The sequence below is a fragment of the Sturnus vulgaris genome, chromosome 15, assembly GCF_052056855.1.
Source record: "Sturnus vulgaris isolate bStuVul1 chromosome 15, bStuVul1.hap1, whole genome shotgun sequence".
In the NCBI taxonomy this organism is placed as follows: domain Eukaryota; kingdom Metazoa; phylum Chordata; class Aves; order Passeriformes; family Sturnidae; genus Sturnus; species Sturnus vulgaris.
In genome coordinates this window covers 4709071-4736870 of record NC_142257.1, presented here as the reverse complement: position 1 = coordinate 4736870, position 27800 = coordinate 4709071, and the positions used below count along the sequence as shown (strand labels likewise).

Genomic DNA, 27800 nt, shown 5'->3' with positions numbered 1-27800 from the left:
AAATAAATCTAATATCTTGTTTTGAGCTTGAAAACACTCTAAAAATACATCAGCGATATGCAGCTGCCTCCTTACATCCTAATGCTGCATTAAATTCAGCACCAATAAATGATTTACACTAGAATGATTTTCAGAAATATCATATTAAAATGAACATACTTTTTTTATCTTGCTGTTTACCCACGTTCCACCAGACTCCATCTCTCCAAACCCCAGTACTGTCAGCAATACAATCATACATCAATAATACAAAAAATACACAAAATATTAAAAATTAAGGAGCAGAGAAAAATTAATTACATTTATTTTAAAATAGAACAGTGCTGTTGTACTGACTGCATTAGATACATCATAATTTTTTTATAATTCTGCGTTAAGCCTGGTGCTGACTGCCCTGAGCAGTGCTCTGGGGGCCTGAGGAAACCAGATGTGTTTGTGCCCATTTCATTGCTGATGACACTGGTCTTGATTGCATCCACAGAGGGGATTTTGTACCTTTGCACCATCCAGCCACAGCCTCACCAGGTACACCTGAGGCAGTCAGTAATCCCTACGTAAAAATAACCATTGATAATTAATTAATTAATGGTTATTGTAACTGTCAGTTTAAATATCTACTGACTGCAAATATTTATTATTCTGTATACAAGTATACCCTGGATATCATTTGCCTTTGCTTACACAGAATTTTCCTGTCATCACAGAATCATTAAGGCTGGAAAAGACCTCCAAGACCATTGAGTCCAACCTTTGACTGAACACCACCTTGTCCAATAAATCATTACATAGGGGACTCCCTCCAAAGCCATTGTATGAAATGTCTGTGTTAAATACTCTAAATGGAAAAGGATCATTCCTTCACAAAAGAAATATGGATGCATTGCCTATGTCTAGGAGGACAGCAGGGACATTCATCCTCTACATCCATGTTGGGTGTGTTCATTTATAACTATTTACCAGATGAGCCAATAGGAGACAGATGCTTAATCATGCCACACCCCTTTAATTTATCCTTAATCATTGATTCACATCTACTGCATGTCCCTCAAGTGTTATTTTTTTTCCACAACATTTACCTTAGCGTATATTTCGACATGTCCTGTTCGCTTTATGACTTCACAGAGGATGTGGTTATGGTCTGTCAGAAAGGAAGCTTTGCTGTAGATGGGAAGATAAAGCTCAAAAGCACCTACACTGCCTCTTGAACACTTTTTTTTTTTTTTTTTTTTAATTAACTGTCTTCTTTCTCGTGTTTCTTTCTTTGACGGGGTGCACAGCACAGACTGCCCATGTCCTGGGAGATGAACATTCTTGGCTCAGCCATGAATAACTGTGTGCTCCTGGAGGAACTGCTGATCAAGAAATCCCAGCAGAAGAGAAGGACGTCACCCTCCAACTTTAAAGTGCGCTTCTTTGTCCTGACCAAATCCAAGCTGGCTTACTACGAACATCGCCATGGGGTATGTCAGTCATTGCCTCTCTCAGAGCAATGGAGGGAAGGATGAAATTTGTTTAAGGGAGGGAAGGATGCTGGTGGAGTGAAGGATGATCTTTGTCACATGTTGTTAACTTTTCTGGTCCTTGCTACAGCACCGTGCGCTGAAAATTGGTCAAATTTAGATGATTTAGAGCTTCAAATTGGTGATTTAGAATTCTGATCAGTGGGTATTTGGTGTGGATGGAGGAAGAAGACTACTCTGCCAATTTATAGAAAGAATATGGTTTTATTGTAGGAATTTGGCACGGGCTGTGTGTAAGAGCTGTGTGAGCCCGTCCCTGGCACCTCACATGGGGACAGGGCTGACCTGGAGAGGCGTATTGTGAAGGTCACAAGTGTACCCTGATTGTGTCTGTGAAAAAGCAATCCACACATCTTCACTGTCATTTTTTTCTTCGGAGCATCATGCTGATGGCTGGCAGGAGATCCAACTAGCATTTTGAAATAAATTCAGCTGCCACATGGAATGTGGAGTCTTTGGAGCTAGCTTCAGATAGGCTGTGATGATGAGATTCAGGCTCAGGCCAGGCTTTGTTTCCCCAAGCTTGCATTTTGCTGATTTGCTAAATATGAAGAAAATTAGAAGTCAATCTGTGCACCCAATTGTGTTTAGTGCTCTACTGAAGTAAGAATTATTTCCTTCTATTTAGCTGGATGTTTGTGGAGCCTCGTTAGGGTTGTAAATAATCTTGCTTGTTTTCCAACAGTCCTTGAATGTGCTGTTAATCCATTATGTTTAGGCACTATTCCTGTAGGCAGAGAAGAACTGTGCTGCCTTGGATCCAGCACAGACAACTTCAGAACATCTGATCTTGCTCAGTTACAGAAAATTAAGTAGAAACAGAACCCAACAATAAAAGAAAAGCACGTTGCGCCCTCATATTTTATCACAACCAATTTGGGGTTATAAACCAGCTTTAAAGATTAAGAGGTTTAAAGGTTAACAGTCATTTTCACCTGCATGTCATTTCCCTCAAATATGTCCAAAGAAATGTTTTTCTTGTTTTTAATTTAACGTCCATGTTTTTCTCACCTCCATTTTAAACAGGACATTACCCATTGCTGCATACTGTGACTGTCTATGGTTTGAGACTATCTTTGTCTGTTCCCCAAACTATTTTTCAAATGTCATTTTTGTAAGATTTTAAATTCATTGTAACTATTCCACTTAATTATTCAGGACTAAATTTTGAAATGCATCTAAACGATTTTGCTGTAGGTGTTTAGAGAAATTTCTACTACGATTTTTCTTTGGTGCTTTCTGAGTCTTGGTTGTCTTGACATGAATTAAATGTAATTCTGACTAGATACTTTTGCAGTAGGTATCTTGTCAGCATCTTTAGGGACTGAAATAGTTTGGAAAATCTGACTTGGTAACTTTCAGTGGGGCATAGACTTCACACACTATGTGTTTGTGGAAATTTTCCCTCTCACTCTTCCAAAAGGTCATTTAGGTGAGATGAGGGTTTGGTGTACTATCCATTCTATCTTATGTACTTTAAAATGCATGTATTATATATGTGTAGACATGTGTAGGTAAACACACATGCAATTTTAGAGCCTTGTGCACTTTTGAGGTGTGGTGGGTATATTTGTAATCACAGGGCTGATTTTCCATGAAATGCTGATTTTTCTTCTCACATAAAATATCAAAATCAGGTTGTTACATGAAAAGAATTTGTCACGAAGTAGAGAGAAAATAATTTGTCCTGTGAAATACTCCCAGAACTGATCATTAGCCTCTTCAGTAATCAAAATTAGAGCATGCTGGTGAGACCTCTGCATGGACAGGTCACTGCTGTTCTGGAAAGGAAAGCTTAGGGCAGCCCATGCAAGAACCATCTTGTTTTGTGCTCAGGATGGAGGGAACCCACAGCATTTGAGTTGACAGCCACTGGAGGGAGGATTCCAATCATCCCTGCCAGCACATGGGCTGTGCCATTCCCTGGAGTGCACCAGGACCAGGCACCATGGGCAGGTGGTGAAATCAGTGATCTGGAGCTCATGCCTGGTGCAGTCCCTGGCACTGCTTTGCTCTGCTCCACAGGGACTCTCTCAGATAATTCCTGGGGCTGGCAGAGGTCAGAGCAGGCTGTCCCCACTGCCAGGGGCAGTTTGCATATGGCCCTGCTCTGGAGGTTTAGGGACATTGCTGGCAGCTGGCTGCAGTATGAGGAGCATCCTCAGGTTCTATATGGACTGACATATGCATGGGCCCAGCAAGTATCTGGGCTTTTAAAGCATGGCTTTTTCAAGGGAGATCTCTGGGGATCTTTTCACCAAGGGTTTTCAACGAGTTTCTTTAAGAACCCCTTACCAACCTGTCTGGTGGATTCCTGTACTCAGAGTTTTGCACTGTATGGTTCCCATCTCTCCAGTCCCTGGTCAGTCAGTAACAGCAGCCTGTGCATAAAGTCAGGTAAAACAACTACTGAACTACTTAAAAGTTTGAGAAGTCCCACTGATTTCAGTTGCATGACACAAGGTACACACTTATGCATTAAGCCCTGGTTTATATATTTTGCCTGTATTTAACAGGGTTTAAACCCCAGTCCCTTTCTTTACATTTTTAAATCAAAGGTATAAAATGACATTAAAGAATTTTTTGTATCAGTCCAAAACAAAGAAAAAGCAGGCCAAAAGCTACAGGAATATTTCTGCAAATGATACCCAAAGCTGTCAAGACAACTGACATCATAAAGGCAGATTTTTTGCAATAACTCTAATGGCATTTTCATTGTAATTTTCGTCTTTCTGCCACAGCTGAGAGAGAACACTGTTCTCCTCAGGGGCCAAGCACACAGTGGCCCTTAATTTTAATGAAAGATATTTACATGTCTCATTAGGAGAATGAGCCCCCAATAACTGACAACAATAAGAAGCTGTGTTTTCTGGAATTCATTATGCAGTGCACAATGCAGGGCTGTCTTAACATAAAGCAAAGCCCTGATAACAGGCACATGTATTCAGCCCCCATCTCTGCTAAAAGACATCACAAGTGCCTTTATTATAACATGCAAATCAATTCCAAAGGCAAAAATTATTTGTTTCGGGGTCTGATTTTGTAGCTACTGTACATGTGAGTAAACAAGCAATGGGAGTCATAATTTTGACTGTTTCAATGAGTTTGATCCTCACTGCAATAATGGATAATTCAGACACTGTGATACTCTCAGAATCCTGGTACACTTGCTGCTCTGCAAAAGCAGTGAATCCCTTTGGGGAGGTGTCTGGGACAGAGTTTCAAATGTCCTTACTTAGATGCAGCAAAAGCACTTGAAGTGGTGAATTATCTATATCCCCTTCACCCAACAGCTTATGGTCCTTGGTAAATCCTTCAGGCACATAAATACTTTGAAATTTTATATCTTCATGCACTTGTGGGCTATTATTAGTTCAACTGATAAAGGCAGCAATGAAAGGCTAACCCAGAAAAGGCCAAGTTCTTTTTTTCATTTACATCTGCACAATTCTTCCTACACTGGTCAGATGCTCAGGAGGTCACACAGAATGAGTCAGCCTTGTCCTGGGCTCTTTCATTCAGATCTTTGATACTCACATATAAAGATGGCAAAGATGGCACTTCAGTGGGCCTTGAAATCTGCTTTCAGTCTCTTGTTACATGAGAACAAATGAATAAGCTTGGCTGAAAGGACTTTTCTCAGCATCCCAAAAATGCTCCAGCTGCTCTCTAGCATTATCTACACACTGGGTTGTTTGCAGCAGTCGAGCTCCCCATGGGACAAAAAGCAGTGCTTTCTCCTCAGTCCAGTCCCTTTTACCTTGATTATTGTACACAGAATCCAACTTGGTTTTTTCCCCAAGATTCTAATGTAAACAGACTAAAACTTTTCTTCTGAAGATCTCTGTTCTTCTTGTTAGAGTGGCCATTCATACCATTTCTCATTGCTTTGTGTATTCTGAATACCTTAGCAGTCATGAAGCTGCAGTCCTCACATAAAGGGAATTTAATTATGGATTTAAAGACTACCTTCCAAATAAATACATCTTTCTAGATATGTCCTTCTTCATAACCTGCCATGTATTTATTAACTAGTACTCTTTGCTTGCCAGAATTTGCAATACCACTTGTTTTCTGATGCATAGCTCCAACTAATTTATTAATACACATACCACCCACAAAGAAGTCAGGCTTGGCATCTGCTTGCATCACCCCTTTCAATCAATTTTTGTGTAATAAAATCAAGACAACCCTAAATAAGATGGAGACAAAGTACAAATCTGTGCCTTAATGTCTAGTAAATCTCTAGAAATTTAACAGGAATTTTGAACAATCCAAATTATGTTATTGGAGTTGCTGAAGTTGATACTGTTTTTCACAATGAGTCTTGTTTCTATTGTGAAGACACAGAATCCTGGTAATGCTGGTTGGAGAGCATTTCTTAAATTCATTTAGTTGGATTTTTGCCAGGATAAGATCAACACTCAGAGCAGGACTGTCACCAACACCAGGACAGGTTGGCTGTGACATTGACTGGCCACTGCTTCAAAGCCAAGGACAGAGATTCCACATTTTTCACCAACCTACTCCAGTCCATCTTACCCAATATTTTTCTGGGTATTTGCAAAGTTCCTGTCTATTGCTATTCTCATTCAGGACTCCTGCAGCAGCTTCCTGATTCAGGGTGGTGATATTGTCTAGACAGGATTGCCTTGAGCAAAATGCAGGTTCTGTGTGTCTGGTGGCCTTTCTAACTACACAAACATGTGGTAAAGTCTGGTAATAAAAATAGCTCTTTTTTTTTGTGCTGGAATAACTAATTTTATCTTCCAGAATATGATTATAATAATTTTCTACTTACCCTTTCTGTGCCTGCCCAGTTCTGTGCCTACAAGGTCCTTTTCTGTGCATTTATTAGTCTTTAGGTTTTGAAGAAAATTTTAAAAATTCCTTCTGAGCAATGTTTTTGCAGCAAATGTCAGATACTTCCATTTTGTTTCAATTATAAAGCTCAAATCTTCCTTCTGTCAGAGAGCATTGAGGATGTCGCAAAATCTTCAACCCATGTTTTCTTTTATAGCTTTAAAAATGAAGGAATACCTCCTAATTTGAATATATAACAATAAATATGAGGTTTCCTAATTTCCTAACCTTTTATTAGACTTCTCTATTGTGGCCATTTTTTGCTCCCAGTGCCTTTGGCTTTGCTTTATATTGTAATCAACGTTGTAACTTATTTTATTGCAATGCCTGCCTGTTGCTCTATACTCTTTCATCCATTCTGGCTGATTTTTAATTTTGGCCTTAAAGCTTAAATTTATTTTTCATGAAAAAGTGCTGTCATATAGTTGATTTAATTTAGCTTCTTTTCTTCCACTGAAGCCTTCATTCACTGCAATCCACTGCTCCCAGTCTTTGCTGGAGTCAAGAATAGCTTTGAAGAAACTGATGCAGTATTCAGGAGTTGTTCCATGTGCTTTTATGTAACATAAAAGGCTAATTTCCATCCTATTAGAGAGCTCATTTGAAAGCATAGAATCTTTCCCTTTTTTCCTCTTCTGTTTCTTGATGATAACATTGATTTTCTTGTCCAACCACTTGTGCTGATTGTAGAGATGGGCACCCTGATAACCATCTTGGACAAGACTTGAGCCAAAATGAATTTTGGAATTGGGTTTGGTGGAAATGCAAGGCTGGATCAGGTCTATAGGATAGTAAATAGTTGAGTGGAGGCATCTCAAGTGCCAGTTGCAGATGGTTTTGTCATTTAACACAATTCTGTGCACTCTGCATCCAGGGTGTGCCTACCCCTAAAACACCTACATATTCTTTAGATGTGAAAACAGCAGTAAAAAAAAGACAAACAGACACATTTAGGAATTTAAATACCAAATACAACAACATTCATTGGAGGTACTAAAATACAACACAACATCCAAGGTTTTACAGAAAATCCCAGTGTTATCAATTATCACTCGTCCCCAATTTTCCTTTAGAACATTTAGCATGACAGAAAATGCAAAATCCCTTACAACTTTCTTTCAAAAATCAGTTTGTTCAATTTAGTTTTCAGATTCAAATTAAAAATTGGTTACATTGTTTTATTTCCCATAAACTCTTAAACTGTCAGTGTTCCTAATGTGAGAAAACTCATATTTTTGTGGGAAAATTCACAAAATACCGAAGGAAGATAGTGTCCAGGCAAAGTTGCTATGAATCCAGCACCAACAGTTCTTAATATCCTAACTACTAATGCGAAAAACAGCACATTCCACAGATAAAGAATATGATTAAAGATAGAAAGGAATTGTATCAACACAGAGTTCGAGGAGGTTTGAGTTCAAGCTCAATTCTTTCGATCGGTGGAAAAATACTTCAGCAGCAGAGCTACCATTTAAAATAATTCCATCTTGTTCCAGTGATATCTCATAAGCTTCTGGCTACTATTTCTACATCAAGAAATTCCAAATCCTTTCAGAAGCTCAGCAAGGCCTGAAGAAAAGTCCTTGAAAGGCAGGAACAGGTCACTGGTTGAAAAGGCTGGAGCTGACCGAGCCAGGTGAGCTCTCTGCCATGGGGAGTTCCACCTTGCACAGCCCTCAAAATCAGCTGCTGAACACTGAGCCCAGCTAAAGCAGAGAGGCAGGGAACAGGTGACACAGGGTCAAAGCAAAGATCCTTCATCTACTTAATCACCAATTAAGTATTGCTCTTTTTAGACAAGACAACAAGTGAAAACGGGGAATGAGGTTTGGCTCAGATTCTTACCAAAAGAAAAAACCCTGATGGTACAGAGAAGGTCATTAAATGCTTTCATTGATGGAAATGGTTTTGTGGTCGAGCTTGCTGAGGACTGGAATTTCCTACCTTGCTCCACCCCAGCTATAAATCAGCTTTCTCCTACCAAGGAGGCGTTGCCAGCATTGCAGGGATGCACAGGAGGTGGGGGAACAGAAGGTGAACACAAACACCCCTGGGCAAGGAAAGCCAAGCTGCAGCATGGCCAGCCCTCAGCAGGGACAGCTGCTCAGGAGATTGGGACCACATCAATCTTTAATGGCTTGGTTTTTCCCTCACCAGAGCAAAAGAAAGAAGAGACAAGTTGTTATGCAACTTTTGAACCAAGCCAGCTTTATGAAGCACAGGGTGCTGCCTTCCTGCCAAGAAATGCTGCCTTTGGTCTCCTCCTCTGCTCCCTGAGATGAGGCTCTGCCCTCTCCTGCCTCTCCTCTGCTCCCAGCACTGGTGGCTACACCTCTTGGCATGGCCCTTTGATAAACACAGCAGGGCTCAGCAAACCCTGTAAGCACCCACTGAGGGAATTCAGCCCCAGCACTCGGTGCAGAGCCTTTCAGCCCCAGATCTTACAACATCTCAGACCTTTGAGAAGCCTGAGGGTGCAGGGCTGAGGTCAGGAAGTGTGAACACAGGCAGACCCGTGTCACCTGCAGTGGCCACTGACGGCTCCCTGCCCTCTCACCATGAGCTCCACACCCCTGCCCCTGCCCCAGACCTGAGCTGGAGAGAAGTGATTCCTTTTTTTGTGTGAGCAGCAGTGCTGGTGGTTGGTTTTAGCACATGATAGATGCCAGGCAGCTCATTCCTCCAGCAGGCACAGGGAGATGCCTCCTTGTGTTGCAGGGTAGGGCTGTGTCCATTGTCCCATGGTCAATTATCCCAGGACCTAAAGCAATCAGAGACCACCAGAGTCATCTGGTTTATGCAGCAGAGACCAGCCAAAGGGTTAATCAGTGAAAGAGCTGCTGGAGCTGTGTGGTAAGAGGAGGGACAGGACCAAAGATGAAGATATCAATGCACTGGGCTTGTGATGCACCTGGTTCCTTTCAGAGCTGTTCCCAGAACTGATCTATTGCAAATCATGGAGCAAAAGAAAGCAAGCAGCATGGGCTGATCTGCAGCACGAGTGCTTGTCCTCATGGGACAGCAGCCTGCCCTGGTCCTTTCCACACATGGCACACAGCAAGACCACTGATGCTTTCACTGACCACCAGCTAAAACATCCACCCAATTACCCTCTGGGCAGACTGGAAGCAACAAATCCAGATCTATCAGCATGTTTTGTCTCGCCCTTTTAGGAGCAAATCTCTGAGGTTTTTCAGAGGCCATTTTAAAGTGGCTTTTCCTCTCCCCTTACTTCCAAATGGCCCTGTTGCTTTTGTTGGATTAAAGTGTGGTCGAACATCACAAAAGCAGGGATATGCTCAGTGTCCAGCTCAGTTTCTGGGTAATGCCTCGTTTGTGAGTGGTAATTCCAGTTGTTTGTCCTGCTAGAGGACTGTAATTGCTTTCTGTCAGCAGGGTCCCATCTGCCGAGGATCTGCTGGGCAGTGCTCTGGCTGAGACACACACTGATGTTGTGCTGCAATGTGAGATTATGAGGAGCTTCCATCACTGAATTGTGTGATTAAAAGGAACACAGTAGGGCATGAGAGCTGCAGGACAACTGCACAAAGCTCCTTGAGAAGGCTGGACCCTGTCTTTCAGCAGAGTCCAGAAAAGCCTCAACAAAAACCAGTCTGCAGGGAAAGAGCAGAGCCTGTGCCTGGCACAGCATCGCCTGCTAAAGCCTCAGGGGAAGAATGCATGTGGGTAAACCCCGGGACTTCAAAGGAATGAGATGAAGGAGAGTTCAGCACTAGCAAAATTGAAGGTTTTTATAGGATATAAATGGCTTTGTGCCTCATCAAAAGGGTAGAAATCTCAGGGGTGGAACAAATGATAGAGGAGGTTTTGCAGAAGAGACAGAGGAAGCCAAGTGTGAAAGAAAGAAGTGACTAGATAAGAATGAAAGGAAATAGATGGTGAAAATGGGGTGCAGTAAGGCCTTCTAAGGCTTGCCAGCACTCTTGAGAGTTAATTGGTATTTACATTTAGGGGTGTTTAAAAGCCTTGGGTTTATTGATTTGGAAGAATCCCACACCCCAGAGAGCTACACAGGCAGATGTTGTCTACAGGAGACAGTCCTGGCAGTAAATCCAGAGACACTGGTTAAACTGCAAGCAAATACAAATACAAACCACACATGCACCAGCAAAGGCCAGCAAGAGCAATGTGAGACCACACTATAATGATTTTCCTCTTTTGCCCCAAGTCCAATTATACAAAGGCAAAATTCCCAGCCAGTCGTGCAGGAATGAGGCTTGGGGAGCCTCGAGGTCTCTCTGTTTTGAGGCTGTTTGGCAGTGCTCTGTGGCAGACCTCTCCCCATCTCCGGAGGCGTGAGCTGCTGCCCCGGTTTAGGCTGAATTTATCTCTGAAAGGTGGCAGAGGAGCAGCAGTGGGGCTGGCACAGGGGTGGGGCAGAGCTGCAGGGTGGTGGTGACAGAGGGAAAAGGGGCAAGGGGGAGCTGGAGGGTGTAAGACACAAAGAGTTGAGACCCAAGGAAGGGTCAGAACAATGCCAAAGTCTTGCTGGGTCTCTGAGTGATAACCTGTGGCAGGTACTGGCAGCAGCTGAAGTTCAGGCTCTCTCCTGTGGCAGTGTTTGGCAAACAGCAGCTCTGCAGTGTTTTGGTGCTCTCAAATCTCAGTGATTTCCGTCACGCCGTCCCAAAGCTGACTGGGGGGACAGCTAGTGTTTAATCCCTACTGAAAATGAATCAAAACAGGAAACCAGCTCGCTCTGAAGAGCAACCTCGTGTAGTGGATCCTGCAGAAGCACCAGAGGCTGAGCCTCAGCTCCAGTCCCACCAGCTGCCCTCACCCCTCTCCTGCAAGAGCTGAGTGCCATGGAGCCATGGGTGAGGATTCCATAGGGAACAGGGCACACCAAGGAAGCTGGGATACATGAATGCCTGTTCTTCTTACTCCTTCCCCACTGCCCATACTCTTACTTGGGTGCCTGATACACCCAAACACCTGGTGAATGGAAGCACAGCAGAGAATGCCAGAGAAACAGCTTTGTTGGCAAGTTTTTGAGGAAAATATTTTTTTTCGAAATTCCCCGTTGTTTTTTTCTTAGCTGAAAAGCCAGAAGAAACAAAAATAGACAAATGTTGTAGTTTTTTGGAAAACAGATACAATAAAAATGTACATTTTGGATTAAATGAAAAGTTTTGAAATTCTCAGTACCCAAACTCTTTTTAATAAAATAATTATTGGTTTCTATCTTTTCAATATGAAACAAGGGTGTTAGTAAACCGATAATTTAGTGAAAATAGTTCTTTTTTTTGGTTAAAAAGGGATTTCATTTTGCTGGAATAAAAAAAGTAAAAGCTGAATTTCAAATAGACGTTTTTGACTGGTTCTCTAAAATCCATGTGCTGAGTTGAAATATATGTATGTGCATATATGTATATGTATGGGAATACATACAGAGATGCCGAATATAAGAATTATTCTTTACACTTTTTAATGTCTTACATAATCAGTTAATTTGCTTCTGCTCCATTAAAACAAAATCTCCCATGGACATAACAGTCTGGTCTAATTATTCATTTAATCTACAATCATTAGCATCAACCGAGTGCTTTTCTGTCTCTTTTAGAAAAAAAGGACTTTGAAGGGTTCTGTGGAACTTTCCAGGATTAAATGTGTGGAAATTGTGAAAACTGACATCATCATTCCCTGTCAGTACAAATACCCTTTCCAGGTGAGTCTGTCTGTTGACCACACTGAGAGAGACCTCATTTTGTATTTCAATAGCATTTCCTTCACAGTGCATTAATGTTCATTAATGTTCATTAATGAACCCAGCACAGGGTTATTGATCAGAACCTCTACTCTAATTTAAACTAATCAAAAGTCGGTGAGGTTAAGAGATGCTTCTGAACAGCCCCTGCTACTCCACTTCCCCACATCATCATTTGGCATCTAGCTTGTTGGTCAGAGGGCTGCTGCCTCTTTGCTTTGGTGACTCCCTTGTGACCAGTGCATCTGGGACTGATTGCTTCTCATGGCTGGCTCCTTTCTCTACCCCCTCTCCAGATTACCCATGACAATTGTATCCTCTTTTTTTTACCCCCTCTCCAGATTATCCATGACAATTGTATCCTCCTTTTTTTACCCCCTCTGCAGATTATCCATGACGATTATATCTTCCTTTCTTTACCTCCTCTCCAGATAGTCTATGACAATTACATCCTCATTTCTCTACCCCTTCTTCAGATTACCCATGACAATTGTATCCTCATTTCTCTACTCCCTCTCCAGATAGTCCATGACAATTACATCTTCATTTCTCTACCCCCTCTGCAGATTATCCATGACAATTGTATCCTCCTTTCTCTACCTCTTCTGCAGATTGTCCATGACAATTACATCCTCTACGTGTTTGCCCCCAACCGTGAGAGCCGGCAGAGATGGGTCCTCACGCTGAAGGAAGGTAAAAAATCCCCTTTGCCCACCGAGTTGTGGAAGGTGCTTATGTCTGACCAGCTTTGTCACAAATAACACAGAGAAAATGTGCAGGAGGAGTCAATGTCTCCAATCTCAGCAGTCAAAATGTTTAGGACCCAGGTAGTGGGTTATAAAATCAAATTGCTTGTAAATCTGGTGGGTGTGTTTTCAGCAGACATGGGAAATTTGGATGTGGGATGGTTTATTTGCCTTAATGCCTGTCAGTGTCTGCAGGGAGGTGTCAGAGGATGCACCTGCTCTGTTTGGTGGTGCCAAGCAATGGGACAAGAGGCAATGGGCAGAAATGATGCCCAGGAAGTTCCACCCCAACATGAGGAAGAACTTCTGATGTCTTGGGTTTTAGATTTTATATTTTTCAAAATCTCTGCTGCTTAGTGTGTAACTCTGAAACTTCATTTTAGGTGTTAATAAGTTCTCTTCACAGGGTAGTTGGACAAAACAATTCCTTTCTAGCTGGAGAATCAAGGACAGCTGGTACCCAAAAATCAGAAACAATGGCTAAGGGAAGGGGGAAAGCCAGGGGCTGAGACTTCATAGCCTGGGGCTGTGGTCGGATAATTGACCCCAAGATGTAGATGAACCAAAACTTATAAAAGTGTAAAAACTCGTGACCAGGATCCACCTTGGATTTGGTTTGGGTGTAGCCCCAGCCAGGCTCTTGCACTGCCCAAGGTGTAACCCTCCAATAAATACTTATTTTATCCCTTTTACTCTGTCCAGTCTCTGTTCCAGGTCAGCCTTTCCAGGCAACACTTCCCTGTGCAGTGACTGGGCATTGATTGCCCAGAGAGGGTGAGAGGTGTCCCTGCCTGGGGACATTCCAGAACCATCTGTGCCACGTGCTCTGGGATGGCTCTGCATGAGCAGGGAGGCTGGACCAGATGACCCACTGTGGCCCCTTCCAGCCTGACCCATTCTGGGATTCTGGGATTTGTGTCTTTCTAGAATAAACTCTTAATAAATTACTGTAATTTGAGGTTTCTTCTTCAGGAAGAGATGAGGATTTACCTATGACTAATTTTTTTAAATAACCTTTTCTAAACAGAAATTTTTTCAGGTCTTATTAATAGATTTTTTTTGTTAGATGACAACCATTTTAGACAGTCATGATTATTAAGGAACATTTTTTGTGGGTAGCTTTCATTTCCTGTTACCTCCTGCACTGTGCTGTGGTTCACTCTCATGGTGCTGCAGTAACCAACACTGGGAGCAGAGACAAGCAGAGTGCTTGACATGAGGAAGGTGTCAATTAATTACATAAAAACTGCACCAGGTTTCTGTCACAGCTTTTTTCTGTTTTACAACACTGCTGCTGTATTATTCCCTCTGGAAACATTGTGCCTGATGGAGATATTGTGAAGTTCATGCACTGACTCTTGCAGTCAGTTATTCCCCTACTCGAAGCTTTTGCTTGATCACCTCTTCTCATTCAACATTTGGAAACTGTCCCCTCCTTTGGACAATTCAGTCTCTTGAAACAAGCCTGCAGAAGCTTCTTTAAAGGGCAGATTATTTCCATTTACTTCTAGATGACTTCTAGAACAAATGTGAATGCAAATAAATTCATTTCCCCCATTCTTTTTCTTCCCCTAATGTTTTTCAGAAACCAGATACAACAACAGTTTGGCTTCCAAGTGTCATCCAGACTTTTGGTTAGATGGCAAGTGGAGATGCTGTGCTCAGACAGAGAAGATGGCAGCTGGCTGTGTGGTATATGACCCCACCAAAAACGGTAAAGAACTTGTTAAGACCATCCTGACATGGAAAATGTTTATTCCTAGAAAAAGCAGAGGATTGAATCTCTTTTCACAGAACATCAAAAGATATTATGTTAGATTTCTATAAAGAGACATATTCCTGCCTTCTTGGGATGTTCTGGCTTATCTTTTACTGTATGTGGCATTCTCTTTTTTTGAATTCACATTTTCCTCTGTGTGATGCTTGATGCTGGTTTTGGAATGAGATGGAGAACTAAGAACTGGATCAGCTGTGGTCAGTCAATGAGCCATAACAACTTTCTTGAGATTAAACACATTCAACAGTGCATGTCCAATTTTAACCAAACCATATTTCCTCTGTGGTTTCAATGGCCAAACATAATCTTTACTATGTCTCCTGAAAATGAACACAAGTAGTCAATTCTTTTTCACCAAAGAAACATTTAGCTTGTGTTTTTTACCTTAATGCCTTAAGTAATCTGTGCCCCAGTTTCCAAGCCCTGCTGAGGCTCACTGTGTAGTTGGCAGGTCTTGCTCCTGTTCCAAAAGCTCGCTGTTCAGTGGGTTTGTATCACCCCTATCAATTCATTGCATTGCTGGTTTCTCCCTTGGTTTTTTTCTCACTTACTTCAAATTACCTTTCTTGATTTCTTTTCAGCCTCAAAGAAGCCTCTTCCTCCCACTCCTGAAGATAACTGGGTGAGTGCAGTGATGCTGTCCTTAGTGTCCTGCCCTGGGTGATTAACTGCCAGTGGGGAATATGTCCTTATTAATGTTCACCACAGTGCAGTGACCTAGAATCTCACCTGTGATAATATTCCCTTGGCATTTGCTGTGCAATTGAAATTTTTATGTGAAATTCATTGTTTGAAAGCCCCAAAGGTTTCTCATACTGCTATCACACCCCACTACATAGTCTGGGGTGCTTTGAGGCTTTAGAGCCCAGGGAACAATTCTGCCAGGAAAATGCCACTCTAAAGAGCATGCCCTTGCTTTTTATGGGTATGAATATTAATATGAACATTAATATGATGAGTCTTTTTCCTAATTTGTGCAGAAATTGTTGCTAGACCCCAGGGAAGCCGTGGTCATAGCCATATATGACTATGAAGCCCAGAACTCAGAGGAGCTGACATTACAACATAATGAGGAATATTATGTCATTGACAGCTCTGAGGAGCATTGGTGGCTGATTCAAGATAAGAATGGGTAAGTCCCTTTTCAACAGCCAATGTACAAATCCTTTCTAATTCCAGTTTGTTCTTCCATTAACACACATGTTTAATTCCTCACATTCAGCTTTTGCAAAGCATCCTCATATTTAGAGGGAAAAAGTGATAGAAGGTTATTTAAGGTAATCTTCTTCCATTTGCTGTTGCTTCAGCATCTGAAGGAAAGGATCTGAAAGTTAATTTTACAGCAATAAACAATTCAGAGTGATATTTGCAGTGATACACAGGGGGGAAATTGTGAAACTCTCCAAGTTTAGAGGCGCAATCAGTTGTTTTCTTCTCCAGTAACCCTACTCAATACATCCCCACTTTACAGCACTTTTATCATGCAATGAGCAGGCAAAGCTTTCCAGGCTGACTCCCACAGATGCAGAGAAAATCCTGTCTGTCAGCACACTCACACTTGTCTTGCCTCTCAACAGGCACGAAGGCTTCGTGCCAAGCAGCTACCTGGTGGAAAAATCACCCGAGAATCTGCAGGTTTATGAGTAAGTTGTGCCTGTGGTTTTCTTTTCTGTGTTTACCTCTGAGTGCCCTGGGTTTGAAGCTACAAGGCTCAAATGCCCCCACCCAACCTCACATTCCACCCTGGGGATGCTCCACTCAGAAGCTTTTCGGGAGAAACTTTCCTGGCCTAGAAACGCTGACTCGGAGTCTTTTGATGTTTTCAGGTGGTACAATAAGAACATCAGCAGAAGCAAAGCAGAAACTCTGCTCAGGGATGAGGTAAGACCAGTGTTATGTACAGGGTGAATGGGAAATAATAATTAATCAAATAATTAATGACAAATGAAGCCTGCTTTGTGTAAGAGAGGTGAACCCTGGATTCCTGCTCTGTGTCCTTGGTGTGATGTGAAATAAAGGACCATCAGCACACGCCCCTTATCTCCATGTTAGCTGAGCGTGGATGGAGCTGTGCCATCCAAACACACACAGTAACTGGGACTGGAGGAAAACACTGCTTCAGAACACTGTGCCAGCTGAAAACTGTGATTTTAGCTCATCTTTTCTGTCTCTGCAGGAGGCCTGTGGATGCCAGTAGTTCTCTGAAAAACTAACCAATCTTGTGCTGAAGTATTTTGGGTGAAATCCAAAAGTATGGCTGTGGGTTTTGTTTTTTTGATTTTGTGTGTGTGTGCATGTAAGCACACATCTTTAATTTTTCAGTTGAGCCAGGGTTTTCCAGTGAAGACTGTACTGAAAATGCAAAGAATAAGCTCCTTGTTCAGATTTTCCACACAAACATAACCTTAATTTTTATAACAGCTCTTACATTAACAGGTCGGCTGGCTCTGTTAATAAACACAAATAAAGTGTTCCCTCTTGGAACAGTAGGATTTTATGGAAATAGGAGCAGTTTTGTGTGATTTGAAAAATTCTTATACAAAGTATAAGAACACAAGTCCACACATGGTTTAGTGGTCTTATTTTTTCTTTTGGTCCTACCAGTACAACTTTTCTGTGGTAATTACCCCCATGTGGCTGCAGAGACTTTTAGTTCAAAGCTTTGCAAACCTCAGAGCTCCCCCCAGAAATGTGGCCAAGTTTGTGAATGATCTTTGGCCAGGCTTGGTCTCACCTGAGAACGGAAGGGCAAGAATAGAGCTTAGAGTAACTTGGGCAGGATGTTGCCTCCAAAACTTGCCCACCTCCAGTCCTGAAGCCCTCCCTGGGTGTGATTAAATGCTTCTACAGCAGCAGAGAGACTTTTTTTAGAGCTTTCCTGTGCCAGATACTGTGTGGTGCAGATGCAGTAGATGTTGTGCAGACACTGAAGGGCCAGCCCTGGGAAGGTCACAGCTCAGAAGGCTGATCCCACCTGGGCAGAGCTCATACCTGGGGATGCAGGAGCAGCACCTGGAGCTGATCAAACCTTAGGGAAGGAGGCCCAGGCAGGGTGCACTTGGTGGATTAGCTTTTCATGAAGTGTTGTGGGTGGGTAGAAGACATAAAATGGAGGAAAACTACCATGTAAAGCAAAGGAGGAGGGAATGAAAAAAAACCAGGTACTTGGGATGCCAGATTAAAATCTTCTTTATCTGTAAGCAGAAGAAAAATTTGGGGTTTGTTACCAATATATAGGTCAGCACATTCCAGCCAAACTGTGATGTTAAATCTCCTTTGCCATCTGGGCCAATGGGATCATGCCCTATCAGGCATTTTAGCATTCAGATGAGTGGAAAACAATTACAGTGAAAAGTTAAAAAAGCAAATTGTTCTGTGAGTGCCAGACTGCAGGAGCACTGCTTTCTTACCCACTGCTTTTAGATACTGGATGACTGGTGTACCTATGAAAGGGCAGGATCATGTCCAAGGTTCTCCAGTTTGTGGTACATTGATAAATTATCATTCCTACATTGCCATATGGATTCTCTGGTGCTGGATAAAGTGTGATTTGTTCTGTGGCTGCTCTCACCACGGGGAGCACTCAGAGGGGTTTGCCTTTCCACTCGGCCACACATTTCATTGAACATGAGTTCTGTCAGATAGGGCTGAGGGCAGTCAATGGATTCAGAATTTCCAGAGAGAGATTTGGAGGGACAGAGAGGCACACCCACATGTACTCAGCACAAGTGCCTAAGCCTCATTTCCTCTGCGAGCTCTGAGAGGAAGCTGAGCTGAAAGCACCTAACACCCAAAAGAGAGCTGCATGCCCTGGGCAGCCACCAGAGCTGTGCATGGAACACACCAAGCTCTGTCAGTGGGGTGATGGCTCTTTTTTTTTCCTATATGTTTAGCACATCTTCATGACAAGGCTGAAATAAACACAGCTTTGCCCCCAGCCTACTTATTTATTTTTTTCTTTTTTTCCATTATGTGTCTAACCAGTTTTCTTTCCTTTGCTCCTGCTCCAGGGTAGAGAAGGGGCCTTCATGGTGAGAGATTCGAGGCAGCCTGGCATGTACACAGTCTCTGTTTTCACCAAAGCATTAAGGTACAGCCGAGCTCAGCAGCTTTTCACATCAATTACATCAATGAAATGGCTTCTATGAGTGTATAATCTCTGTGTAGTTGTTTTGGCACTATAACGAGAGAGCAGAAGGCTCATGAAAATGATAGAGGGAAAACACTTCCAAAAAAGGCAGAAGAGTCAGCTGCCAGTCCCAAAGTGTATTAAAGGCTCTACTTCTCGCTGAATCTAAATAAGTGCCTATAAATAGTCCCTTGGACATCACTGGGGTTGTCATTGTGATGGCATTGTCCCCTGAACTGAAGTGTCAGTAGGATCAACATGGGCTGTGTGCTGGACTCATCAGAGGTGGGTAGTGCAAGACAAGTGAAAGGGTTTCAGTGACGGGGCAGAAAGTTGTGTTTCACGAAGGAGAGGCAGAGAAACTTAGCACACAACCTTCTCTTATCAGGAAACCTCAGCCTCTCTCTTGAGGTGCAGCCATCTGTGAGTGAGAAGGAGAACACATAAGTACACAGAGTTCATTAGCAGCTCCTCCTTGCTCCTCCCCCATTCTTTCTGGGGGGAGTTCTCCCCTTTGCTCACTTATTTCTGTTTGTACCCCAAATCCCTGTCTTTTTGCTGCAAGCTATTTTCTCTCTTTTTCAGCACGGACAACAATCCTGTTGTAAAGCATTATCACATCAATGAGACAACTGACTTTCCCAAGCGATACTACGTGGTAGAAAAGTGTGTGTTTGACTCCATCCCTGACCTCATCAACTACCACCAGCACAATGCAGCAGGTGAGTGAAGCTGGTGCTGAGCAGAGAAGCTGCTGCTTTGCCAGGTGACTCTGTTGAATGAAGGAGGGCTCCCAAGCCCTCTGTCCTTACAATGGAGTGTTAAATGGCATCACCTTTTCTCCTATTTATCCTGAAATGACCATTTCAGGCCAGCTTCCAGCATTACATCCTCACTCTGGTTGTCCTTCTAAGGCTGACCAACACAGATGTCATAATGACATATGATAGAGTCCCTGGGGGTGTATCACCAAGCTATCTGTTGGAATTACACTGCAGAGCCTTCCTGATGGGATCTATCCCTGGGCCTTGATTTGACACAAAGTCAAGGACATGGCCAATATCCATACCCAGACATGGTGATTCCCATCCCCACAGTCCAGGAGTACCAAGGGAAACACTGGGCTTCAAAAATACCCTATAAATACCAAGTATAATTTGGGAATTCATCAGAGTTCACAGATACTCAAAGCTCTGGATGTGAAAATGGGAAATAAGCTGAAAGTGCTCAGAGCTGACTTCCTTCTCTCAGGCAGGAAACCAGAGCCTGCACAGAGGTTCAGCTGCCCTCAAGTGGAGCTGAGAACTCAGTGCAATAAATCTGCTTCCAGAGCCCTCTGGGGTGGTGGCAGGCAGGCTGCCCATGGCTGTGGCAGTGACAGAACTGTCCCTGTGTCCCCAGGTCTCGTGACACGGCTGCGGTACGCCGTCTCCTCCTGGAGGAAACAGGCTCCCATCACTGCAGGGCTCTGCTATGGTAAGGTTCTCTCTTGGCTTCATGGGAATCACACTCCTGGCTGCTTAGCTGGGTGATCCTGCACATCCCCATGGATATGGAGGAATATTCATGTGATTACAGCCACAATAAATGCCTTTCTTCAGGTCTTTCTGTAACAGCGGTGGGAGTTTTGCACCATTTAATTAGTGGTTTGTCTGGAGTCTCTTCTGCCTTCACTCAGAGCCAGGATTAACAAACACACGAAGGAAATGGATTTTCTCATATTCGGGTTTGGTTGTTTATTAAATCTTATCAAAAGTACAGAGCGTTCAGCAGCACTTCTAGCTACCTGCTAGAAGCGAGAAAAATGCAGGAAGATCCAGCTGCTACAAGGTCTCTTAGAGCTAAGCAGTCCAATAGAGAATTAGCACCTATATTATTTATCTTTTAACCTAATAACTAAATTCGCATGACTCTTAGTGTGAGACTGACTGACTAACCAGAAACTACTACCTGAAACCCATAAAGAAGAAGGAAGAAGGAAGATGAACACTGAAAAAGACACCACTCAAAATCCTCCATATTGTCCCATACCTATTACTATATTATAAAAACTTCGAATTTAAAACCCTTCACCATGTGAAAGCCCACATTTCTATTCCACTACACACCCATGATTTTACTTTTATCACTCAAATTTAGAAGCCTTCTCCAAGGTCAAAAGAAGTGCTCTCCAGGGGGTCAGTGCCAGACAGCACAGAAAGCTCAAAACCCCCAGATTTCTGGGATCTAACATCTTTCCACTGCACTGTTCACCAGCTTGTCATCTTTGTCATGGCTGTTGATAAATGACTGAACTGATCCTGCAGTGCCTTGGGGGAGGTGATGAGAACCCCAGGGTCTCAGTGAAGTCAGCATTAAACACCAACATGAATGCTGAACAAAGGGGATGGAAATGGGAGTGTAGAATAATTTGATGAAAGCTGAGTCCCTCCTGAAAGATGCCTTCATTTGAATATTGTTGTCAATAGAACTTTGCCAGTATCATCTTTATTGTAATTCTTGGGAGACTTCAAAGAAACTCAAGCCCCGTGCTGTGCTGGGTACTGCACATAAGCATGGTAAAAACAATCCTCCCTGAAGAACTGGATAGGCAAGACAAAGGAGGGAGAAAGGGGATGTTGTTGTTCCTACCCTTGAACATGACCTGCAGCATGGACTGCAGACAGGCACTCTGAGGGAGAGCCAGAAAGTCTCACTTGGAGTCCTGCCTCAGTGTTTAACCCACAAAAGCTTTTTGCTTGGCATTCTATTGCTCAGTCCTTACTCTTTCTCCCTTGCAACCAACAGGAAAATTGGTCATTAATGCCTCTGAGCTCACCTATGTGCAAGAGATTGGCAGTGGTCAGTTTGGGGTGGTCTACCTGGGCTACTTGCTGAACAAGACCAAAGTAGCCATAAAGACCATCCGTGAAGGAGCAATGTCTGAGGACGATTTCATCGAGGAAGCCAAAGTCTTGATGTAAGTGGCAGATTCACCACTGTGGGATTCATAACACTGAGCCAAAGTCAGGAATACGAGTAGGGAATTCAAACTTGGATTATCTGTTATGTATCTTAATAGTAAATAGACTGGTGAGCTCTGGTGGCTATGAAGGAAGGCAATTCAAAGTGTAGGTAAATTACTGTGCTTCCAAGTCTATCAATATCCAGAATGGTCTTCCAGATCTCTGCTGTTCAGGAAGGCAAGGATAATTGATGGTGCATTTTGGAGAGCAAAGTGGTTTTTGTCAGAAAAAAAATCTCTTAAAACTTAAGGGCAATTTCATTGAAAAGCCTTACTTGTAAAATGTTTTGCTTTGCACAACTGAATATATTTGTCTTTGGTTTTACTGACTTTTTTTGCCTTTTTTTTTTTTGCATTTCCCTCCCCACGAGACAGACAGAAATTGATTTTATTTTTGTTTGATTGGATGGTTTTCAATGCAGAAAAATATTTTGGTGACCACTACCATTAAAATGGGAAGATATTTAGTCCTTGGTCTCCACATCAGCAAAGCGGGCCTCTGCAGTGAGCTGGGTGCAGCACTGTGGCATAAATTGCTGTATATAACACACTTGCTGTGGGGATAGCAGCCTATTTCAGCCTCTTTCCTGCCTTCCCTCCCTATCCCACAGGAAGCTGTCTCACCCCAAGCTAGTCCAGCTTTATGGTGTGTGCCTTGAGGATGCTCCCATCAGCCTGGTGTTCGAGTTCATGGAGAACGGCTGCTTGTCCGACTACCTCCGGAGCCAGCGGGGCAGATTCTCCAAGGAAACACTGCTGGGGATGTGCCTGGATGTGTGTGAAGGAATGGCTTATCTGGAACAAAACTCTGTCATCCACAGAGACCTGGTATGTTGGTCCCATGGGGATTTTTTTCTTTGCTCCGGAGGGGCTTTTCCCTCTGTTTTCTTCCTTAATTTCAGCTTCCACATTCCTCCTGCCTTTCTGTTTATAGGGGATCCTGTATCTGCCCTCACTGCAGAAGCAGTACAAATACTTTAGGGGGAAAAAACAAACAAGCCCTAGAGCAATGATCAATCTATTCCCCTTAAGTGGTTATAGGAGAGAAGAAACAAGCCTATAAAATTTGTCCTTTTTTTCCTAAGTGGACTCTTTTGCTCCCCAAGAGCCACAGTACTGACCACTCTTCATACCTAAAATTATAGAGAGGACAAGAAGACCTGTGCTAGAATAAGTCATGTATAAACATGCATTGATGATGAAATAGTTTCAATTAATGGGTTTTCAGTCAAGCTCCATCAGTCACTGCTGCAGTTTCATCAGGCATGCAATGACTGTGAGTAGCTGTGGCTATTTTAGGGTCTTGCTCCACCTTTTCTGGGCAGCAAGGACCTGCAAGTCAGAGTGATGGTTGAGCAGCTTTTTTGGCAACAGGATCGTGCTGCAAAATGTACAGAAAGCATGAGCAGCTCAGGGTTTTGTCCTCTTTGTATGGCACAATGTCACTTTGATGCTCCTTTTTTAAACATTATCTGCTCTTCCAGGATGAAAGCCCCTGAGTGGCTGTGACAGTGTTTTAGCTCTGACCTGATGCCTTTGCACTTTGTTTTCTTGCAGGCTGCCAGGAACTGCCTGGTGGGGGAATCCCACGTGGTGAAAGTGTCCGACTTTGGGATGTCGAGGTAAAGGCAGCGAGGCTGGGCACGGTCCCTTGGGGCTGTCAGGGATGGGGTAACTCAGCATTCCCCCTTCTTTTCCTCTTCCAGGATTGTCCTGGATGATCAGTACACCAGCTCCACAGGTACCAAGTTTCCAGTCAAGTGGTCTGCCCCAGAGGTTTTCTCCTACAGCAAGTACAGCACCAAATCTGACGTTTGGTCGTTCGGTAAGAAACCCTTGTCAAAATGGAGAAAATTCAACAGCCCCAGCTGAGAAAAACAGGGAGCTCAGTCCTCAAGTAAACTCTCCTCAACATTGTATTCTCTGAACTCCAAGGGTGTTGAATAATGGCTTAGAAATCAAGCCTAAATCATTTAAGGGAAACAAAGAAGGAAAAGCAAACTACCTAGATACTTCAGAACACCCCAAATATTGCCAATTTAATGTATTATACACGTGCAACTCCAAATATTACCGAATAATGAACTGTGTTTCATGCTGACATAGCAGAAGTGTCCAAAAAGAAGCTGGAGAGTCACTGACAAGATTTTATGAGGAGAGGAGAGGAGAGGAGAGGAGAGGAGAGGAGAGGAGAGGAGAGGAGAGGAGAGGAGAGGAGAGGAGAGGAGAGGAGAGGAGAGGAGAGGAGAGGAGAGGAGAGGAGAGGAGAGGAGAGGAGAGGAGAGGAGAGGAGAGGAGAGGAGAGGAGAGGAGAGGAGAGGAGAGGAGAGGAGAGGAGAGGAGAGGAGAGGAGAGGAGAGGAGAGGAGAGGAGAGGAGAGGAGAGGAGAGGAGAGGGGCATTTAGTCACTCCATCTCTCTGCATGTCAGTCCCGGGGCACTGATGCCTCACTCAAATCCCCTGCCCTTCCAAATTTGCTCTGCTGACTCCATTTGCTTTATGCTGACCTGAAAATGTTATTTCACTGCTCACACTTCCCACCTCACTTCCTGCTCCACGATGCATTGTTTTACGATTTGTGCCCATTCTTTGGTCTCCCTTCTGGACCCTCCCAGATAAGAGCACCGCTGTGTGTTTTTCCCCAAAGCCATAACAAAGGCTGTCCCCTGGGCTGTGGATCTGGCACACTCACGGTCCTGGCCCCTCTCCAGCCCACACAGTGAATGGGGCAGTGTGCTGTGCACAGCTCACAGTCAATGGGGTGCCACTCAGCCCTGGGGCCAGCAGTAAATAATGCAGGATTATAACCTTTGCCAGTCTGTGCCTGTGAATTCTGTGCCTTCCCTCTCCCTTTGCTGGCTCCTGCTGTGGCTGAAGCTGTGCACTCCTGGGGTGGGCTGTGAGCAGCACAGCTGGAGCTGGCTGCTCAGGCCCTTCACAGACTCAACAGGGAGATGCTTCAGAGAGCACCAGAGACCCTGGCTGGAATCCTCACACTGTAACGCTGTGTTAGGGCCTGGTTTTTCAGCTGCCTACTGAGAATCCAAGAGAAAATGCTTTTCCAAGTAACTGGCACCAATGTTGAGCTGCAGAGAAGAGCAGGTGGAAGGTGGCCTTGGGCCTGCTGAGGATTTTTTCTGCCTCATTGTGATTTTTTTTTCCCGTTTGGTTGCTTTAGGAGTGCTGATGTGGGAGGTTTTCAGTGAAGGTAAAATCCCCTACGAGAATCGCACCAATGCAGAAGTGGTGGAAGAAATCAACGCAGGATTTCGGCTCTACAAACCCAAGCTGGCCTCCAAGGCCATTTATGAGGTGATGAGCCACTGCTGGAGGATGGTGAGTATTGTACTGGAGAGCCCTATTTCCCAAAGACAAGAATTCCCTTCCCCTTGGCTTTAAGGAGGACTCACAAGGTAGCACAAAATAAAATCCTGGAGATGAAGCACTGTAGCTTTCATCTGCACTAGCAAGCAAACTCTGGGCTCTCTGCCTTTTATTTGACTCCATTGAGAAGCCCATGTAGTGCACCTAACTCAAGTTAATTCCACAGTTCCCTTGCTAAGAAAGCTGTGGGTCTATGGGGCTGAGTTCTAACAGTGGTAAAAACGAGTCAAGCCATTACAAGGTACTTAGTGTCCACCAAGCCAAATTCACTGGTAATAGAAAAGAAACATTGCACAGAAGGAAGTTGGTTCTTCCACTGGCATTTTCTCTATAGGGATAGATTGTATTTTTGTTAATACTCAGTTTCTTCCCAAGGTTTTCCTTGCTAACCTTGCCATTCCTCTCCAGCTGACATTAATGTTCTTCCTCTCTCTTCTCTCCCTTGCTCAGGGGAAAGATGAGCGGCCATCCTTTTCTCTTCTGCTGTTTCAGCTGCGTGAAATCTCTGAGTTTGATGTGTAATCATGGCACTGTGTGCTCAGCACAGCCAAGAGCGTCCTGAGAAGAGAGAAGGCTGGATTTTCCCCAACAAAGCATTAACAGGAATCCTCTCACCATAAACACTTGCCCTATGCCTGGGGAGAAGGAGAGGGCAGAGGCTGGTACTTCTAGACAGACAAGATATCCCCAGGTGTTCCAGAGCCTAGGTAGACACAAGCTTTGGTTTGGCCAAGAGTGTGGTTTGCATCTTAAAACCCGAAGTCACTATTGAGCATGGAGTCCTGAACCACAGTCCAGCAAGGGTGTTTCTCCTGAAGAGTCAGCCTCAAAATTAAGAGATCTGACATTGCTGTTCTATTTCTGTGAGCTCCCAAATGAAGGTCTTCCCTGGAGGGAGATAAAAAAAAGCTTTCTTTAACTGAGGAGGAATGTTTAGACATTTCCCTGGCTCTCAATTCAGAGTGGGCTGGACCTGAAAGCTCTGAACAGGAATAAGCCTGGGAGACACAGAAGCAGGCTGGATTTAGTGACTGCATTTCTGATGCTGGTATTTCAAGGTGGTTTTGTTTTCCCTTTGCATGATTTTCCCTGCAACTGTGGCATAACAGGAACAGGATTTGGATACCTGGTAAGCTGAAGTGGTGTCTGTGTGTGCATGCAAGTTTGTGAGAAAGGAAAAGAAATGTATGTAATGAAGAGTCTTGAAATTCTCACAAATTGCATTGTACAATGAGTGGGAAAATGGGACTCTGATGCAAATGAAGACATTCTTGAAAGGGGGAAGTCAAAGCTGAATGTTTATATTGATTTTTTCTTCAGTCTTTCTATATCAAAAGATTAATATGTGACCACCCAATTTCTTTGAACAAAGTATGGAGGACTGAGCAGTGCAGAGTATTCTGTGTTCCCAGTCCAGGACAAGACAGTCCCAGAATCTGATTACCTGTGAAAGGTACAGGAATCTACTCCTGAACTGGTGTGTTGGGCAGGAAGGAGCCAGAGGCTCAGGAGGGAGCCAGGAGGAGAAAACATGCAGAGTATGTCTCAGTGCACCAGTGACCGTAAGAAGAATTTTCTCTTACTTTAAAAAGTAGCAGAATCACCACAAGACTTCATCTCCCCTGTGAACAAAGGCACTGACCACAGAAAAAGCCCAGTGTGAATGACGTGCCTGGGTTCTTCCTCCTCAAGGAGTTCCACATTATGTGGTGACAGCAGAAGGTATAAACAAAATCCATCTCCTGGTATTTCAGTTAAAATCTGCAGTTTCACTGCAAGACAGAGACATTGTTTTGACATAACTGACTTCAACCCAAATGTGTGGGTGTTGGTGTCCTGCAGAATTTGTAAATAAGATCAGGACTTTTTGCTAAGCATTAACAATCACTTAGGGAAGTCAAGAGGGCTCACAGATGATATGTGCAGATATGCAATATGTATTTTTGATGCTTCTCTGTTTGGGCAGGTGAGAACACGAGGAAACCTTACATGACAGCAGCTTACAAAAACTCTGAAGTGCAAACTTTCAGCAGCAACCTCCTGTCATTACACAGGTCAGGTTCAAATATGTTTGCCAACAAAAATGGAACAAGGAAATAATGTAATCCCGTGATCTCACAATATCCTGTGTCAAACTATTTCTTCATAGAAAGAGGCTTAATTTTTGGTATTTTTCAGGCTCATTTTAGGATGGCTTTTAGGAGGCAGAATATATTTTCAGGCACATGGATATGGGCAAGGCATCAGTTCCTGCCTTATACATCTCCCCACACTGTGACAGGGGTGTCAGCAGGCTCACAGAGTTCAGCTTCTGGCTCACTGCCCCCACCATCCCTGAAGGAACCAGGGGTCTGCTGAGCATGAGGACATTGCTATTAAGGAGCAGCAATGTTGCTCTGCTAAGTGACATTTCTGAGGTTATATTTATATTTGGATAAGTGTAATATTTATTAGATAGAGTGGGTTGCACAAACTATTATTGTGATTGTTTATGTTCAGTTGTATTTTGTAGTCTTTATATGCACACAATATGGACTTTTACAAACAATAAAATTGCTGAGTCCCAACTGTGACTTTCACTATATGTGAGCAAAACTGCAAAAACCATGCACCTATAATCATACAGTCTGCTCTTCCTCCAAATTCCCT

At 43.3% G+C, this 27800-nt stretch overlaps 1 protein-coding gene across 1 annotated transcript; it reads left to right on the top strand.

Annotated features, from left to right (window-relative positions):
* The first annotated feature begins 280 nt into the window (after positions 1–280).
* Positions 281–27712, top strand: ITK (IL2 inducible T cell kinase). Its single transcript, XM_014876034.2, has 17 exons — positions 281–1460; positions 11968–12072; positions 12723–12804; positions 14443–14571; positions 15216–15256; positions 15615–15766; positions 16212–16277; positions 16461–16515; positions 18645–18724; positions 19349–19485; positions 20165–20239; positions 21551–21722; positions 22379–22595; positions 23325–23389; positions 23474–23592; positions 24946–25103; positions 25602–27712. The coding sequence occupies exons 1-17, from the start codon at positions 1290–1292 to the stop codon at positions 25671–25673; spliced, it is 1896 nt and encodes a 631-aa protein (XP_014731520.1). The 5' UTR covers positions 281–1289; the 3' UTR covers positions 25674–27712.
* The last annotated feature ends 88 nt before the right edge of the window (positions 27713–27800 follow it).

Coding starts and splice junctions, on each gene's coding strand:
- ITK (XM_014876034.2), top strand. CDS start 1,290: ATGTCCTGGGAGATGAACATTCTTGGCTCAGCCATGAATAACTGTGTG. Junction 14,572..15,215: donor ATATGACCCCACCAAAAACG/GTAAAGAACTTG, acceptor ATTTCTTTTCAG/CCTCAAAGAAGCCTCTTCCT. Junction 23,593..24,945: donor ATCTGACGTTTGGTCGTTCG/GTAAGAAACCCT, acceptor TGGTTGCTTTAG/GAGTGCTGATGTGGGAGGTT.